This window comes from Rattus norvegicus, chromosome 4 (genome assembly GCF_036323735.1).
Source record: "Rattus norvegicus strain BN/NHsdMcwi chromosome 4, GRCr8, whole genome shotgun sequence".
Lineage (NCBI taxonomy): Eukaryota > Metazoa > Chordata > Mammalia > Rodentia > Muridae > Rattus > Rattus norvegicus.
The window spans coordinates 152,060,046-152,078,697 of NC_086022.1; the positions used below are offsets into that span (position 1 = coordinate 152,060,046).

The window sequence follows — 18,652 nt, forward strand, 5'->3', positions numbered from 1 at the left end:
CTGAGCGTCACGACGTTTCGCGGGAGTGAGACTCTCAGTGATTTCTCCGTTTCCATTCTGCAGGGTGAGAGCTGTGTCACCTCCCTCCGCCACCCCCCCAGCGTCAGATACCGTTACAGAGGGGAGGTGGCAAAGAAAATTCACCGTACTATATCTGGAAGACCCGCTTGGTCTCTTTGCTGGGCAGCACAGCCCTACGTTAGAATGCATCTTCCCGGGGGTGACTGTAGTGAGACTTTGGCTGGGAGTCCAAGTTATTCTAACTGTAGGTTGCTCCGCGTTGCCCTTAAGCCTAGCTGTCGCCTGCGGCACAGACACCCTGGGAGAGAGGTGGGTCAGTTTGAGGTCCTGGCACCAAAGAAAGGGTTCTCTGGCAACTTTTTTGGGTGCGGCGCAACAGAACCTCGCGCCTGGAACACAGTTTCGCCTCTGGTCCTTACTTGACAGCTTTCGATTTCGACAGCCCCTTAGTTTCTCTATCTGCAGGATGGGAGCATTTGTAGTCCAAGGAGCCCGCCCAAGTTGGGGACTGGGAAGATCAAAGGCCTCGGCACCCAGCGGAGCCGGGGACGCCGAGGGCGCCAAGAAGGGGGTGGGTAGGTAGGGGACTGGAAGGGCGGCTGCTCCGCAGGGGATGCGCGTCAGAGACCCCAGCCACACTTCAGACACGCCCCTTGACGAGCCCCGCCCCGCCTGGTTTTCGGCTCTAAAGCGCCCAGCGCGCGCCTCTAGCTGCCGCACTTTCACTCTCCGTCCACCTCGGTGTCCTCTTGCTGCCCAGCTCTGCAGCCTCCGGCGCGCCCTCCCGCCCACGCCATGGACGCCAAGGTCGTCGCCGTGCTGGCCCTGGTGCTGGCCGCGCTCTGCATCAGTGACGGTGAGTGTAATCTGCGCCCGGTCCCGGGCAAGGCTCGCAGCTCTGTGCCGGAGCTCCTTCGGGTCCGCGGTTCCCCTGCCCGCGCGGGAGTCGCGGAGAAAGAAGTCGTTCCGCGCGGTTCACTGCAAGCGAACTTCAGGCAGCCCACTTTGCAGGGCGCACTCCTTACGGGTGCCCTTTCCCGTGTCCCACGGGTCACACCGAGGTTTTGTGCTCTGCGAAGCGCAGCTGCAGGACCTAGAGAGGGCTGCAGGCGAGGCCCTGCAGGATTGTTGGGCAAGTGTGGGGTCGGCGCGGAATGGAAGCTTGGGCGACGGTGTCCTGGGCTTGGGCCCCGGAGCGCGCCAGCTGCACTCAGCTAGTGTCCACCCGCGCCCAGATGTTCCAGAGGCGAAGGGCAGCGCGGTCCGGGAGTTGACCGTGCAGGAGATTCATTCGGGTGGTGCGTGTGCCAGCAAACTCTTAAAGTAGCTTGGTTTGGCTATAGGTTCGGTGGTGCAGTTGAGTTTCGTCCCCTCAGAGTGTAGCGAGTTCTCTTACAACACCCTCGGGGCCATGAGCAGCGCAGTGCAGCTCTAGAGCTTGCGCCACCAGCCAGGGCTGCGCTTCTGCACAGTTCGTTGGTCCGTAGCGACGCGGACCTGAGCACGCGTCTCTTCGCTGCGCCTTTTTCTTCTTACCGGGGTCACTAGACAAAGGCGCAGCAGTTACTCGAGCTATATGCACACCTCTCCCCAACCCCCAAACACACCTGCAAATGGGCGCTTTTGTAGCCAGCCCCGGAGCCCTCCGCTCTGGAATGAGAGCTGCAGCAGAGTTCAGTCTCCCAGACCCGGGGTGGTGTCTTCTTTCACTGGGAAAGGGCTTTCATTTTGTTTTCTTTTTTTGACACTGAAGAGAAAACTCTCAGCGCTGTTACAAGACACCGTTGCTGCAAAACAAAACAAACCATTGCCTCTGAACACAAAACAAAACCCTACCAGTCGGGCCCCTGCCTTCCTCCGCTGTGTTGTTTCCGAACTGAGGGGCGGTCGGAGCCCTTGGTGAGGCTGCGATCTAAATGCTGCCCCAAGTGCGCCAAAGCGTTGGTTTGGGTTCTTTCCCTGTGAACAACAGGCTACGGAAAGTAGTGGGACCTGCGTTTGTTTGGCTAAGTATGGTTGGAGAGGCTGGACTTGCCTAGTCCGAGGGAAATGTTCAGTAAAAATTTAGTAAATGTTCAGTAAAAGTTCAATAAAAGAATAGTTGCTGATCGGAGGAGTAAAAAAGACAAATGAAAGGCAATTTCGGTTTTTTTTTTCCCTCTGCTACTGAGAACACCTGGGAGGCTGCAACTTCCCACTGGCCCCCAGTGCCTCATCATGGAGCACATTGATTTGGGCATTAATAATTGAATGAGCTGGTGACGTTGCAAGGGTCACAGTCTCTGGCAAACTGTACTGCCTCCTGGGAAGTCAAGTATGAGGCAGGAATGTAGGAACTCGGGTCCTCAAGGCTGGAGTGCAATTGTCCCGAGTAATTGGGGTGTCTCACCCCCAGACATATTCTTACTCTAGGAAGCGTCGGACTCTTGACTTCTCTGCAACCAAGTGTCTGGATCAGACCTGTTCTCTAGGCAGGACTCCGTTGCATTGCCCAGATGAACTTTTTCTTTACCTCCTAGCGCCTGTGTGCCCTCCGGTCCTGCACAGCCCTCGAGTTGCAGCATGGCTAACCTTGTTGTGGTTCCTATGTTTCCCCATCAGCGGATCCAACTCAGCAGCTAGACATTAGGCACCCTAGGCTTCCTTGCTTAAACCCAGGACAGCAAGCTTCCCAGGCCTGTTAGAGTGAATGCGCCTTGCCTCCATAAGCCAAGGTCTCTCCATTCCCAAGACCAGGGTGGGCAGCGAGCTGGTTCGGACTTTGGTCTGTATCTGCAGTCTGTTTTTCCTATGCTTTAGCGTCTAAATAACTACCCTTCCCAGGTCACGAATCTCTTAGCTAAATGGCACCTGCAGAAGAAAATAATCCCATCATATATTTAATTTGGCCCACTTCTCCACCTGCTTCCCAAAGGTAGAGACCTTCAGAGTACCCAGAAGTCCCCTGGAACTCTGAATAAGCAAACTTAAAATCCTGGGACTAACTATTCTCAACCATACTTTTAAACGTTGGTGAAGAGACCCATAAATTTAAACATCTGGGGATATTAAGAAGAGCTAGGATAAAATCTTGTTGTTGGAGGGGAGGGGAGCAGCTACAAATCCAGTCCTCAGGGGTATGCAATTCTAGACTTAAAGGGTGGGTCTTAAGAGGGGTTCTAAAGGAGCCCCTTGCTAATTTACACTAATGAGTGTCAATTAAAGCATTTTGCAAATTGGTGAATTGGCAAACAAAGCTAGTAATAGGATCCAGGAGGCCTAAGCATCTAGGTAGTGACCATAAAAGCCACAGTTGACCCCAGCTTTTGGGAAAAGCTGGATAGAAGGTAAATCCAGGGCCTCCCCTTGGATTCTTTTGTGATTTCCAGGGCTTAGGATAGGGTGAGTGGGAGGAGGGGGAGCTGCAGGTGGTAGAGGGAAGCCCCCACCCCCAGGGCTTGCAACAGAGGGATGAAGAGGAGCCTAGAACCCCCACTTCCCCGGTTCTTTTGTCCCTCAGAAGCTGAGCCCAATCAAATCTCACGGTGCTCCCTAGCAGAGGGGAGGGTCTTTGCAAGAATCTTTCTGTTACCATTCCTGCCATTCTTCATCACTGGTACCAGTAAACCCTCAAACACTCAAACCCCCAGCACCAGGCAGAGTAATGACTAGTCCTGTTTTTCTCTCTACACCTCCTTTAGGTAAGCCAGTCAGCCTGAGCTACAGATGCCCCTGCCGATTCTTTGAGAGCCATGTCGCCAGAGCCAACGTCAAACATCTGAAAATCCTCAACACTCCAAACTGTGCCCTTCAGATTGTGTAAGTCTTAGCTGTCATTTCCCAAGGAGGAACACAGTATAGAAGGCCTCAGACTCAGCATAATTAGGGGCAGCTGTTACCATCACTGGGACAGTGATGTGCCATCAGACCTGAGTTTCAAAGGCTACTTTTGTTCCCAGAACCCTGGTGTGCTCAGTGTTTCTCACTCTTGCTTTCCAAGCTGCTTCTTGCATTACAGTGGGCTGCCTCTTTACAGAGAAAGCCATGGTCTTGACGGAGGTCAGCCCTCTACTATCGACAGTTGCATTTGTCCTGTCAGTTTCAAGGCTCTGGTACCCAAAATCAATCCTTTCTCATGTAGTGAAACAAAACAAAACGAAACAAAAAGGACTCGAGATAGCATGGAAATACTTTTAATCACTTTCTCAGAGGTCAACATTCTAAAGTCATTTTGTTTCAGAGTTTTCCAGTTTGCTGGATGGTGATGATAGCTGCCAGCGTTTGATTTAAATTTAGGTTGGAAATAAGAAAAGCCCAAAACATATAAGTGATGTAAATATCTCACTCAGAGTCTGGTAGACTTGGCAGAGGTGTGTCGTGTGCTAGTCTGTCCTCCCATACCTGAGGATGGTGAGGGCTCAGAGCCTCCTAGGAGGGGTTCCCAAGTGTTGAGATGACTCAACACTAAAAACAGTATAAGGATACGGCAGCTGGAACCATGCTAGCTCGAAGGCTTTTTCGCCCAACAGCGACTGCTTTAGGCTCTCCGTGCTTCATCAGCCTCCCTTCCCGGCCTTCGCTGCTGTGTTATGTACAGTATGCTTTAGAGACCTCGATGGTGAATATTACTTTTACTATTTTGATTAAAATATAGTATTGTCCTGAGAAAGGTATTTCTAAGGTGATGATTTGACTTTTGAGTAGGCCACGCTGGTTCAGTGTCCTGGGAATGAACGTTGAACATTCAGTGTCGAATACAACTATTGATTTTAAGTGATCACTAAGTTAATGAATGACTGGATCCAGACTGACTGCCCCCCCAAACCCTATTGAAATTGCATCCCTTTGACCAACTAATGGACAGCCTGCCTGAAGAGCTTTACCTGTCCTAGGACACTGGGTAGGCGTTTGTTTTCCCCAGAGACAACTTAGTGGCTGGGGAGGAATATTCTCCAGTAGTTTGTGTTTGTCTTTGGTTGTTGTGTTTTCTTGTTTGTTTGTTTGTTTGGTTTTTGTTTTGTTTTCTTGGAGGGAGGTTGCTTTTGTTTTTTGTTGGTTTTTTTTTTTTTTCTTTTTTTTCGGAGCTGGGGACCGAACCCAGGGCCTTGTGCTTGCTAGGCAAGCGCTCTACCACTGAGCTAAATCCCCAACATTTTTTGTTGTTTTTGTTTTTGTTTTGCTTTTTAATTATCTGTCATCAAGGACTTTATGGAGAATAACCAGTTCATCTCTCAATTAGGAAGCCTAGGAATGGGAGGAAGAACATTGAGTCAATTTTAACAAACCCACAAAGCTAAGACTTTCAAGCGTTCTGTGAACTTGTAAACACTCTCAGGCAACCGCTGGACATTTTGTCTAGACTGCTCCTTGCCCATCTGAACAACCCCACTTCACCTGCCCTGTTCCTCCCCTTCTGCACTCCTGCCGTCTTTTTCCTGAGCTACCCTTAAGTTTGTCCTGTGTGCTATCAAGATGCTCTGTCAAATTTTTAGGCTGCTTCTGGCACTCACCAGAGGTTTCCAAGACCCCACCCCACCCCCGACCCCGCGCACCCATGATGTCAGTCATTTGCGCCTTCTGGGTGGCTCTTCCTCCACCTCCTTGGGCTTTGGCTCCTTTAGGAGATTCGACCTTCGTTTTCCTTTACTTTACTCATTTGCCAAACTCTGGCTTGGCCAGATGCTCAGATGTCTCTGCTGTGGTCTCTTCTCTGTGTCCCCTGGAAAGCATCCTTAGCACATCCCTAACTCCTCAGTGGTGGTCCCAACACACTTCAAGCGCTGTGTCTTCCAAAACTGAGGCTTCCAGGAGCAGCAGCTGGGCCCTTCAGTGAGGACCTTCAGCTGGGTGTGTCGGGTGAGCCCGCGCGATCGCTTTCTCCCGCTCGGCTGTACAGTGTCTCTTCCCTTGTGTTTTGGCAGTGCAAGGCTGAAAAGCAACAACAGACAAGTGTGCATTGACCCGAAATTAAAGTGGATCCAAGAGTACCTGGACAAAGCCTTAAACAAGTAAGCACAACAGCCCAAAGGACTTTCCAGTAGACCCCTGAGGAAGGCTGACCTCCGTGGGAGAGGAAAGGGCAGTGGTGGGGAGGAGGGCCTGAACCCTGGCCAGGTTGGCCAATGGGACGGCACTGACTGGGGTCATGCTGAGATTTGCCAGCACAAAGACACTCCACCAATAGCATATGGTACGATATTGCTACTTATATTCATCCGTGCCCTCGCCCGTGCACAATGGAGCTTTTATAACTGGGGTTTTTCTAAGAAATTGTATTACCCTAACCAGTTAGCTTCATCCTCATCTTCCTCATCCTCATCCTCATCCTCATTTTTTAAAAGCAGTGATTACTTCAAGGTCTGTATTCGGTTTGCTTTGGAGCTTCTCGCTTCCCTGGGGCCTCTGGGCACAGTTACAGGTGGTGGCATTGCTGGGAGCCCTGGGGAGTAGCAACCTTCCACCAGAGCAGGTCCGAGGAATGCTGCAGGGCTTGTCCTGCAGGGGGCGCTCCCGGACAGATTCCTTGCCGAGAGTCACTCAGCTCAAGGTTGGGCAGAGGCTCCTTTTTCCAGTTCAGTGTCAGGGGTAGGGAAGCTTCCTTTAGAAGGTACCCCTGGGGCCTGTGCTCAGAGACCCTTTCCTAGCCGTTCCTGATCTCTGCTTGCCTCCAAAAGCATGCTTCAACTGGCTTCCGCTTCTCACCTCTGTAGCCTGACCTGCCAATGCTGCAGTGGAAGGAAGGAGAATGTTTTGGGGGGCGCTTCCTCCCTCTCTTCCCTTTGCTTTCCTCTCACTTGGGCCCTTTGTGAGATTTCTCTTTGGCCTCCTGTAGAATGGAGCCAGCCCCTCCTGGATAATGTGAGAACATGCCTAGAATTAACCACAGAACACAAGTCTGAGAATTATCCGAAACGCAATTTTAAATTTGAAAACTTTGAGGAATTGGACTTTTGCAATTGCCCCTGAGTCCTATATATTTCAACAGTGGCTCCGTGGGCTCTGAGTTTTCGAATATCAGAGATGAAAAAAATGAATAAGCCAGAATCTTGCCGTGAAGCCACAGTGGGGATTCTGGGTTCCAATCAGAAATGGGAACAAGATAAAAATTGGATACGTCCTAATGATCACAGACGGCCCTGGTGGTTTTGATAACTATTTGCAAGGCATTTTTTACATATATTTTTGTGCACTTTTTATGTTTCTTTGGAAGACAAATGTATTTCAGAATATATTTGTAGTCAATTCCTATATTTGAAGAGAAGCCATAGTAGTGTCAGTAGATAACCTCTACGGTCTTGAACTACTGGCGATTTGTAAAGAAATATATATGACATATAGATGTATTGTAGCTTGCCAATGTCAGCCAGTGTATTTTTCCACTTGTAATGAAATTGTATCAACTGTGACACTATATGCACTAGCAATAAAATGCCAACTGTTTCATGCTGTAAGCCTCCTACTGTATGTGGGAATTTATTTACCTGAAATAAAATCTACTAGTTGTTAGATGGAGTGCACTTACATGTCTGAAGATGGGAAAACCAGGCACACCTGCCGGTCATGTGCTGTGGACTGCCCTGCAGTCCCGGCGAGCAACAGACACGGCGGCAGGCTCGTCTCCGGTGCAGATTGAGTCTGCATCAAAAGTTTGTGTTTTTTTTTTTTAACCCAAGCTAGTTTTCTGATGAATAATACTTGACTCACTAATTCTCCTTCCCCTCCTCCTCCTCAGTTCTCCTAACATCCTCATGTAATCCCTGGACTCAACCCCAGTAATACCAAGCTTTCCTATTTTCCCATGTAAAAAATCCCATGACTCCAGGCCATGTTAATATCAGGCTTTGGTGGGAACAGGTGGCCTCACCCCGTAAATCATTAAATACCATTCAGCTTGAATCATTTTAATGTGACAGACACAAAGCAGTTGCTCTAATAAAAACTCTGCTAACCATTCCTCTCCTTAGCTTTCTAGAACAATCTCAGTTATCCCTAGGGATGCTCCCCAGCATCCAAAAAAGAGAAGTGGGATCAATCATCCTGCCTTCCTCAGCCTCTCTTGGAGGGCTGCCTGAGCCTGGGGCCTCAACATCCCTGACTTTGTATAATTTGAAATGCAGATTTGTAATGAAGGCAGAGTTCACCTCTGCCTTGAAAAGGAAGGCAGGCCCAGAGCTTCCTTCCCTGCCCTCTGAGATGTGCGTTTTTTATCTCCTGGTGAGCTTTGGCAGGGATGGTAAAAACCAGGACCAACCTGGCAAACTGGCAGTCTCTGTGAGCGGTCCCCAGGCCATAGGGTTAAGGTAGCCTATTTAACTTCTGGGTGGGGAAAATGTCTAGTTTACTTTGATAAATTGCTTACGAACCACAGTTGCCAAGTGGCCTCCAGGCCTCAAACTGAAGACCGAGTCAAAACAACTCGTATGGCAGTGCTAAATACTGTGGGAACTGAGAGAGATACCCTCCCATATGTTGCAATGTGATTAATGGTTCTACTAATTCTATCGAAGGGGGCGCAGAGAAGAAAAAGTGGGGAAAAAAGAAAAGATAGGAAAAAAGAAGCGACAGAAGAAGAGAAAGGCGGCCCAGAAAAAGAAAAACTAGTTACGTGCTTCCTGCAGATGGACCACAGTACGCTCTGCTCTGGCGCTTTGTAACCCCCCCTTCCCTCTCCGGGGGCAGACCCCACACTCCGGGCAGGTGCTCAGACTGATGGTAAACTCTTCCCTCTTCTGGGGGCAGACCCCACATCCCAGGGAAGACCCCACACCCCGGGGCAGATGCTTAGGCTTTCCTGCCCCGGCGGCCACACCAGCTGCTGTATTTATGCGCTTCTTAAGGCCCTGCTCTGTCTGCTAAGCTATGAAGAAAGATGTGCAGAGACTGGGGTGGAGGCTAAGCCACAGAGGACCTGCCTAGCCTGGCAGCTTGCCCCGAGCTGAGCCCCTTGGCCAGGAGTTCACAAGGCTCACACCTACAATCCCATGAAGGCCAGGGTGGTCTGCTTAGCCAGGAAAGGGCATGTGCCTTCCCCTCAACCACACTGCCCCCTGTGGCCTTCTCAGGTAACTGACTTGCTCTCAGGCCCACGGGGAGCTTTTCCAAATACCCGCGGCCTGGGAAGGGACTTCATTCAGCCCTGCTGCCCGGGCTGTGGGAGCAGCTTGGTTTCAACACAGAAGGGTATCTGCAGACTGTGTTGGGTGAAAAGCAGGAAGAATGAAGTCTCAGAGAACGCATGTTAGCTGCTTCTCAGGGAATCTTTCCTTTGGAAAATTCACTTTAGAGTCTTTAAACGGGTCCCTCATGGGGAGGGCAGATGTGCTCTGGGACTTTCTGAAGGGCCAGCAGCTTCAGGGACTCTTAGTCTGTCCTCCCCACCCTTGGTCTCAACATTCCTAGAATGGTGTGCTATCCGGTCACCAATGCCTCCGTCCTCACTCCTGAGAGATGTCTGCCTTCTGTGGATTGGGTTAAAGCTCTGGAATTACCTAATATCCCAACCCACCACCCTCACCTGGCAATTTTTGTCTAGTCTTTTGTTTTTGTCTTTCTCCGTTTTGGATTAGAAGGATAGAGGGCAAGGCTCTGATTTTAGCAGTGTTTTGGAGAAAAAAATTTTTTTTCTTCATCTCATGTAGACACACACACACACACACACACACACACACACACACACACACACACACACATCTTGTACCCCAGACTTCTGGGTCTAATTTTCATAATTGGGGCAGAAAGAAGAAATGATCTGAAGATACAGCAAATGGATTGCAGGGGAAGGAAGGCCCAGTGTCCTGTGTGTCATGCCCTCTTGGGTCCCTAAGTTCTAGGTTCCTTAGAGGGTCTAACATTAAATAGGTAAGAGGCCTTCATGGTCCTTGCTGGGGAAGGGTCTCACCAGGGAGCTTCAGGGAAGACCCATGTTACGAACTCTTACACTTTATCTGGACAGCCCTCCTGGTCCATACCCTCTCCTCAGATCTGAGGTATCGGGGTGGGCTATTGGTGGGCGTCTTTCAAGCCCAGGGTTACTGTCTGTTCTTCTTGGGGCAGCCAGTTACAGTCTGGTCTCAGTGGCCTCGGCTGCATCCTTCCTACTGTTGACAAAACACTTCTGAAGGCCAGATCTGTGCTCAAGCCATAGTTCTGCCTAGAAATGGATGCCCAGCCCCTCCAGGACACTGGGAAGGACTGTTGGCCCCTAACAACCAAAGGCCATACTGAGGCTGCCCTGAGTTGGAAGACCACTTTCCGAAATGCCCCTGGACTCTGCCTCCCACCATCCACCCCTGACTCCTAGGAGTTAGAGAGTAGGAAAACAGTTTGTTTCTTAGGAACCACAGCAAGCTCCCAGGAGCCCTCTGTGCTTATGAAGCCCATCTAATGGGCAGCCCCAGCCTTCTGGACAGAGTCCTCATGGAAATGCGTGAGAAGCTGATTTCGTCTAAGGATGGGTTGAAGGTAGGATGTGCTCCTGTATGTTCTCAGGCAGGTGAGAGAGGGTCTTCCTTACAGTATCTAGCATAAACACCTTCTGGAAGGTTCTGCAGCTCTAGAGATCACCTCCTCAGTGCCAAGACCTCTTCTGGTGGTGTGGGAGCAGCCAAGAGATTTCAAGGAAGAGTGATTATTTGATGAAATAACTTGAATTATATCAAGAGTGAATATTTGATGGGAACTGCCTCTTCTCTTGGAGTTCTGAGGCCTGGGGATGCCCAGGAACTCAGGGCACCTGCTGTTGTTGGAGTCGATGCATAGTCTCAACACCAGTGTCCTAAGGTTAAGGCAGTGTGCCTTGTCATGTGTTCCTTGTACCATGCCTCCTGTGCCAGTGTGTGTGCCTTAGCCTGTGCTTGACATGTTCACCCGTCTTCTCTGCTTGCCACCACCACCCAGACCCTCAGCATCAGTCCTGGCTGTGCCCCTCCCTGCCCTCCCACTCTCTCAGGCCTTGGAAGGAAGATGGCTCGACTGCAAGCTGAACTAAGGAGTAGGGCCTGTGGCTCCTGCCAGGCCACACAGCATCCCAGGCACGTGGTGAGAATCCGCCTTAATGTGTCTCCTCTGTTCTTGTCAACAGGAGGCTCAAGATGTGAGAGGTGTGAGTCAGACGCCTGAGGAACTTACAGAAGGAGCCTAGGTCTGAAGTCAGTGTTAGGGAAGGGCCCATAGCCACTTCCTCTGCTCCTGAGCAGGGCTGAAGCCATTTCCAAGGGACTTGCTTTGCAGTTTGCTACACTTTCACCATTTGATTATATAGCAAGATACATGGTAATTATTTTATTTTCATTTAGTCTGATTCTCCAATGTCATTGGTGACAGGCCAAGGCCACTATGTCATCTCCTTTGTTCTAGTATCTTTCCCATGAAGGACCTTTTCTGAATAGTGGCTCCCAAGGTTTGTCTCTTTGAGCTGAGGCAGGAGGCTCACCTTTTTCTGATTAGAAACTGGGTGTTCCTACCCCCAAGGATTGCAGGGCTTTCCCCAAGCTGAGGCAGGAGTGTGAGGTCAGGGAAGAGCGAGATCCACCCTCATCCCATGCTCTCCTCTTCATCCCACCATGCTCATCTCTGTCTCATCCATCACCGTGTGTCTGCAAGACTGTCTCCATGACCCTGAAAAAGGACTCTCTCAAGATGAACTCCTTTACTCAAATGGGACAGCAAGAAGGAAAAGGAAGTGTCTGTTGTTCCGCCCAAACCCTTCGCGCGTCTATGTCTTGTTTGGAATATTGTCTCTTCAACCCCCTGCTTCTGTTGACCTCCATGACCAATGTCTCATCTGTGCACTGTCTCTAACCCAAATGCAAAGGCTGTGTATGAGGTAATGGCCCTGAGGTCCAGGTTTTCATGGAAACAGCGCACTGTCTCCCTGTTCACAGGCTCATTTTGGACACACAAAGCCCAAAGAAAGGTGGTTTGCAACAGAGCTCAGCTCTAAGAACTGTAGATCCTTCATATTTTCGTAACTGTTAGCTCTAAATTGTGGGTTCTTAGCTTCCTGGAACCGAATGCATTCTTCTATTGAGGACTAGCACGTCTCAGTTCTTTCCAATTATTTTTAAAAGCCAATGAATAAAAGCATCAGCATTGGGCCCCACTGGGCGGGCATTTCTCTAGAAAGGGGAGAACCACCTACCTTTCCTTAGGACAGCCGACCAGCACGGCCCAGGAAGTGTTTTGTCTTCTGCAGTTTTTATACAAGCTCCCTGCCACCTTTGACAAACGCACAGTTAAGAGTCAGTATCTAGTTCTTCAGAGACAAAGATGGAGGGAGTAAGAAGGGGAAGGGAAACGGAGAAAGCTACCAAAAGATCATCCTCAAAAGCAGGTGTTTGAGAGTGAACGAGCTGTAGAATTGTTAGTGATGTGTGTGTGGTGAGGGATTTCTATAAATAGTCATTCAAGTTGATTTCACAGCAGATGAAAAATCCAACCAGCAAGATTTTGATCAAATTTGGACAACAGCAACAAAACTAAAAATGTGAAGCCAGTTGGGATAAGGGGCATATGGTTTGCTGCAGACTGGGTCCCCATGTGGATTCAGAATTATTTTAAACTCTCTTGACATCCGGGGCCCCCACAAGAGAAATCTGGATTGCTGTGCAATGGCCACTTAGCATCTAATCCAAGCTTTGAAGGAAACAAATACAGCCTTGCACCTTCTCTCCAGTTAGGGATCCTTTTAAAGTCTCCTTCACAGGGAGGATAAAGAGACTGGGTAGAAACTGGAGGGAGATGAATTTGTGTATCAATTCCGCTGCTGACAGTCAGTTTCTAGATGGAGACAGCCTGCCTAGAGCAAATGTGCATTTAAATAGGACATTTACATGGGAAAAGCCTCTCCCCACCTTAATCCCCCATGCTCCCGCTTTCAAAATACAAGCACAGCAGTCCTTGAATGGTTGTTGACCCCGGACACCTAACTGTCCCTGATGGTCCTGGTGCTGCCCGAATTCCCTTGGGCGCCAAGTAACCTGCCAGGCAGCCAGTCCCTCTGTCACCAGCCTTTGCATCTGGATAGGGAAAAGGGGGTTGGAGACATACAGTCTGCTTTGTGTTGAAACCCAGATTTGTACCCTGTGTTTACACTGTGCTGCCTGCTCTCGGGGACAGTGGGAAGGAAGTGCAGCCGAGGTGGCAGACCCCTCTGATTCATTGCCTGGTCGGCTTTGAGGGAGGGTTTGGAGAGCAAAAGGCTGCATTCCTCTGTGGGACTTGGCCTGAGGCCTTTAGGCCTCTCCATCGAGTTCTGTTTATCTTCTCATGGGTGATTATCTCGGCGGCGTCACCAGGGGCTTCCTCACAGAAGTCATTCCTCCGCAGAGCTTGCAGTGTCTACGCAGCGATGGTTTCAGTGTTGCATGTGGTGAATACTGTATTTTGTTTCAGTTCTGTCTCCCAGATAATGTGAAAATGGTCCAGGAGAAGGCAGCTTCCTATACGCAGTGTGTGCTTTCTTATTCTCGTTTTTAATATATGACAGTTATTTGAGAGGCCATTTCTACTTTGAAGTCATATCAATGAAAAATGATGTATCTTCACCTACAATTTTTCCTAATAAAGTTCTGTATTCGAATGTAGCTGCCAAGCATCCACAGTGAACGTTACCGTGTGGAATTTTCCACACTTGGTTTTACCTGCTCGAGCCTGACTCTGGGAGACCAACCCTGCAGTGTTAGCAGAAGAGCTTAACAGGTCACAGGCCCTGGTGTTCGCTCCTCTTGGTCTAACTGCCGGTGCCGGAAGATCTCTATAGGGAAAGGTGTTCCATTTTCTCCACATGACCGGGATTGCTCCTTAGAGGCCAGACAGCCTTTCACTGTACAAGCAATGCCTTAGTGTAAAGTCACGGGAGTTTTCCCAACAGTCACAAGAATTTGGGAGAGGAAGGCCCACGATACACATATAGGTCATTGTAGTAGGTGATAAAGGAAGGACTCTGTCCCTGTAACAGCTGAAAACCACAATATTCTGCATGTTCCTATCCTGGGTGAGGGAGCTAATGAAAGGGTAATTTGCTGACTACTGCTGGCCAGCTTTCTTGAACAGTCCTACTTTCCCCAACAGACAGCCTTTGTCTCTTACAGTTTGGTCTTTGGATTCTCTTTATCCCACATTCAGCCATTTTGTAAAAGAGAGGCTAGCACCAAGCTCCAAATGTCCAAGTCTTCAATGTTAGAGATCTCACCACATCTCCCTCCACATTCACAAATTCCCCATTATTTATAGGATAGTTTTCAGGTGAGTTCTAAGTTGTGTAACCCACAAGATTTAGAAGGGTCAGAGGCTCCAGGGGAGGCAACGTGGGATTATCCGACCACATGCATGTGAAGATATAAGAAACAGGCAAGAGCTTGAATCCGACTGTCTCTTTGCCCATGTCGTGACTTGAGACATACTAGTTGTCCTTGGGGTCTTAATCATATACCATCCACGAGAGAGAATATAGGATCATCTAGAATGATAGAAACACCCCGCCCCCAATCACTTGCTTCCAGAAGGTCCCCTCTTTATACCTCCTGTGCTATGAAGTTCATAGAGATAGAAGAAATTGGTTAAATTTGCTTCTCAAACAGCCCACAGCAAAGCCCAGTGACAAGGTCGAGCCTACTCCAGGCCAGTGAAGGGGAGAAGCCTTCCATTGGCCCCTGTGGATTCTTTAGGGTCAGAGCAGCGTTCTCAAGAACAGTAAGCTGCTATTCCAGCACCAGGACCTGATCACCAGTTCTCTAAACAATCTATGTCCACAACCCACCATGTTCCTTTCCCTCTGCATGCAGAACAGACTGGGCATGTCCATACAGCACAGACAGGGAAACTCGAAGAAGAAAGATGTCTAATTCAGGCTACAGTGAAGGGTCCCTGGGATAGGAGAGAAAATGTGCTCTTTTGAGAGCCAGTCTCCTGAGTGCATTAGGCCACTGAAGGCCCAGAAGGTATCCTTGTTAATTAGAAGCACCCGTTGCTCTTTAGAGGCTGCACATGGGAGTCCAGCACAGCTAAGGAAGCTAGGATTCTACCTCCTCACTCTGGCTATAGTCTTATAACGAGAGGTATAAATTGTACAAAGGCAATACTGACTCCCATGGTGAGAAGGTCCCAGCAGTCTAGAAAGGTGTGAGAAAACCTTGAGGGTGATCAGATGCATGGACACCCAAGCCAGCTGTGGGCCAATCTTGTTTCAGGGGTACAGAGATATATTGCAATGAGTCACACTTCTGCTTCTTTTTCCCTGTGCTCATACTGGGGACTTGACACTCAGGACTGTGGACAGTCAGAGGACAAGCAGAAAAGGTTAAGTCTTGATTAACAGGACTCAGAGAGAGGTGTGGATAAGAGACAAGGGAACCTATAGTAGAGGGGCTTAGAAGGCATTAGCATTGGTCCATACTCCCTAACCTAGACTCTAGTTAGATCCACTTCCATCCAGGATTTTTAAAAAAAAAAAAAAACTTGTAATGACACCAAAATAGCCATTTCTAAGTTAATTAGACCAAGTGGGTCAAGTATGGAGGCCATAGGCTGGTGCTTGCATGGGAAGTTGCTAGAGGTCTCCTGACTTCTTTGCCAAACTTCCCCAGAGATCTTCTTAAAGCTCACTTCCTGGTTTTAGATGGACTCTAAGGAAAGATTACTGAAACTATAGAAGCAACCTAGACTATGGCTCTCACCCTAGATTGATTTAAGTCTCAGCTGTGATGCCCAGGCTCTCCTCATATAAAACATGCTCAGAGTCTGTTTAGAGCCTGGATGTCCTTCTTTGCCTAGAGATACTTATGAGCTCCAAGTTAGTGGCCCAGAATCACCCGTGGAGAGACAGTTAGACATCTACTGGCCTGTCTAAAGCTAGAACTCTACAGGTGCATGATGGGTCTTAGAACCCAATCTCACTCTGGATATCCAAGGATAGACTGAAGACCATGAATTTCTAGGTGAAGTCCATCCTCGAGTGTCTACTGAAATGTAAGCTGCAGAAGTCTTGCATGAGGATGTATTCCCAGCACCTGATCGTGATGAGTGTTTATAGTATACTTGAGAGACTTAGTGTCCACAAGCCAACACCAACGGCAAAGAGCTGGTGCTCTTACTGTGCCATAAACCGCTCTCAGTTTTCAGCTGATGGTGCTTTGGCAAGTTTTGGGGTAAACAGAGTAGAATCTACTTCTTGCCCCACAAGACCAAACAGAAACAAAGCAGAGAGAAGCCAGGCCCTCCGGTTATTGCTGAAAATGGAAGGGAGCCGTCTGGGTGGAGTGGCAAGGGGGGCTTGGGTATTCAGACTTGTAAAGAGCATAGGTACAGCAGATGGCTGTTGACTCACGGAATGCTGGGTAAGGCAGAGGGCCAAGTGCTGCAGACAGCCCATGATGCCTAGCTGAGGTGAGGAACACCCTTAATCAAACAAGAATACTTACTTATCTTCCAAGTTATATTAAATGCCTACCGTTTGTAATCTAAGGTTAAGACTTCATTGACAACGGCCACATTTTACTCTCCAAGTTACTATGAACACAGGTAAGTCTGGTGGGCCATGCTGAGCCTCTGCCTGGAAAATGACTCAACTGAAAGCCACAAACCTCAGTAGAATTGAAGACATTGCATGCACGCAAAGATCAAGAACACACAGAGGTTTATTTTGCACGATGCTGCACATGATAACATCATCTTGAAAATCCATGCTCCAGAACCATGCAATCCAGTAACCAAAAATAGTCTGGTAATGCTTTAAGTAAGTGTGGTTTTTGTAGCGGGCTACATTTGTAGCTATCCTGGGTTACGTGCAACATGTTGGATGACCCTGGTTTATAACAACATGCTAAGGTTATATCTTTGTTTAAAACAAAAGATTGTGGTTGAGGAGGCACTTCAGTAGTTAAAATAATTTTTTATGGAAGACCCAGGTTTGGTAATCAGCACCCACACAGAGTAACTCACAAGACCTTGTAACTCCAGCTCTGGCCTGTGACACACTCTTCCTGCCTTCACACATGCTCACACATGCAGTAGGCACAATAAAAATGGGTACACAAGATAAAAATAAATATATCTTCCCTTTAAAAGAAAATATAATCGTCTCCGAGCTAAATTGCAGACTAGACTAGTTAATCGCATAGCTGCTGTGACATAACAAAGCTAAAGCCAGGATAAGGGAAAAAATTAAATTCTATTCCAGAGAGGATTAACCCTGGAACTTCACAGAGGTAATAATAACGGGGCCAGAAAATGTAGAGCAAAGAACAGGAAACACACGCAAACAAGTAAACTAAGGAAAACACAACTTTGGCCTGGAAGCTCTGGAGGCTCTGGTAAGAAGAGACTGGCAGTTCCTGCCCACAATAAATGGACTTGCAAGTTTTGTTGCAACTTTTGATGAGACAGTGTTTCCTTTTGTGGACCTGTCAAGAATAGAAAGAAATCACACTTTAAACATTTATGCAGTCATTCATGTCTCTGTCTCTGTCTCTGTCTCTGTCTCTGTCTCTGTCTCTGTCTCTCTCTCTCTCTCTCTCTCTCTCTCTCTCTCTCTCTCTGCCTGCCTGCCTGCGTGACTGCATATGTGGGGTGTGTGTGTGTGTGTGTGTGTGTGTGTGTGTCTGTCTGTCTGTCTGTCTGTCTGTCTGTCTGTCTGTCTGTCTGTGTCTATCAGAGAACAACTTGAAGAAGTCTGTTCTCTTCACTATTTGGTTGTTGGGATTGAACCCTCAGGCTTGGGGGAAAGCAAAGGTAACTTCTGAGCCATCTCTAGTTTCTACTCACTCTGTGTGACTCAGAAGGCAGTGGCTTGACTCTGTGTTGAGAGTGAACCTGTTTAAAACTGAGCTACCCTGGGCTCCTGAGGACTGGAAACATCACAGGCTACAGTACTTGAATTTAACTAGCCAATGTAAGAAACAGCCTTGGGAAGTAAACCAGTCAGTGGGGTTACTCCGAGCTGCCCTAGCCCTGTGCCTGAGTCAGCAAGTAAGTCAACTTTTGAAGCCATTTATCTTGCATTACTGCTGTGAAGTCCCAAAACTCTGGAGCTCCAGCATATGTGTAGATCTAGGGCTGTCATTGTCTCCCACATTCCTAATACACTTGGAAGACATCCCCCAACACTAGCCAGCTAAGAGAAGAGGGTCTGAGGAAACCCATAAACATACAAGATCCTGTTTAGCCTACAGATTTCAAAGGTAAATGTGGTCAGCAACGAGCTCTGGTATGCACAGAAGGGAAGGTGCTACAGTAAGGACAGTTCCAGTGACAATGGACACCTACCTGTCCAACACAGACAGGCTCAACAGTCTGGAGCTTGGGTACTCTTCTCTTTCTCCTGATTTATAGCAAGACTTTGGGATACAACTCAGGCAATTCTAAAAGGAAAGTTTATAATGTGAGTGTTTACATTCTGAAATCAGAGGTATCAAATAATTAATGATATTCATCGACATCTTAAAAAAGACAAGAACAAACTACACCTAAAAGCAGGAGCTGGAAAGAAATGATGAAGATCAGAGCAGAAATTAAAGAAACAGAAGCTAAAAGAGCAGTCCAAGAATGAATGACAAAGAGGTGAGTGTTTTAGGGGGGGGGGGCTGCCTGGAGATGATACCAACAGGAAAAGACATTATTACATTATCCCTGTTTCCACAGGATAGGATCCTGTCCT

The 18,652-nt window shown here is 48.4% G+C and overlaps 1 protein-coding gene across 3 annotated transcripts; it reads left to right on the plus strand.

Moving 5' to 3' along the window:
• The first annotated feature begins 735 nt into the window (after positions 1 to 735).
• Cxcl12 (C-X-C motif chemokine ligand 12) lies at positions 736 to 13,583 on the plus strand. 3 transcript variants are annotated; one of them, NM_001033883.1, is made up of 4 exons: positions 736 to 877; positions 3,702 to 3,819; positions 5,922 to 6,008; positions 8,508 to 13,583. In NM_001033883.1, the coding sequence occupies exons 1-4, from the start codon at positions 817 to 819 to the stop codon at positions 8,599 to 8,601; spliced, it is 360 nt and encodes a 119-aa protein (NP_001029055.1). In that variant the 5' UTR covers positions 736 to 816; the 3' UTR covers positions 8,602 to 13,583. The 3 variants fall into 3 exon arrangements, with proteins under 3 accessions (NP_001029055.1, NP_001029054.1, NP_071513.1); NM_001033882.1 differs by having other exon boundaries at positions 11,081 to 13,583; NM_022177.3 differs by lacking the exon at positions 8,508 to 13,583 and having other exon boundaries at positions 5,922 to 7,506.
• The last annotated feature ends 5,069 nt before the right edge of the window (positions 13,584 to 18,652 follow it).

Coding starts and splice junctions, on each gene's coding strand:
- Cxcl12 (NM_001033883.1), top strand. CDS start 817: ATGGACGCCAAGGTCGTCGCCGTGCTGGCCCTGGTGCTGGCCGCGCTC. Junction 3,820..5,921: donor AACTGTGCCCTTCAGATTGT/GTAAGTCTTAGC, acceptor GTGTTTTGGCAG/TGCAAGGCTGAAAAGCAACA. Junction 6,009..8,507: donor CTGGACAAAGCCTTAAACAA/GTAAGCACAACA, acceptor ATTCTATCGAAG/GGGGCGCAGAGAAGAAAAAG.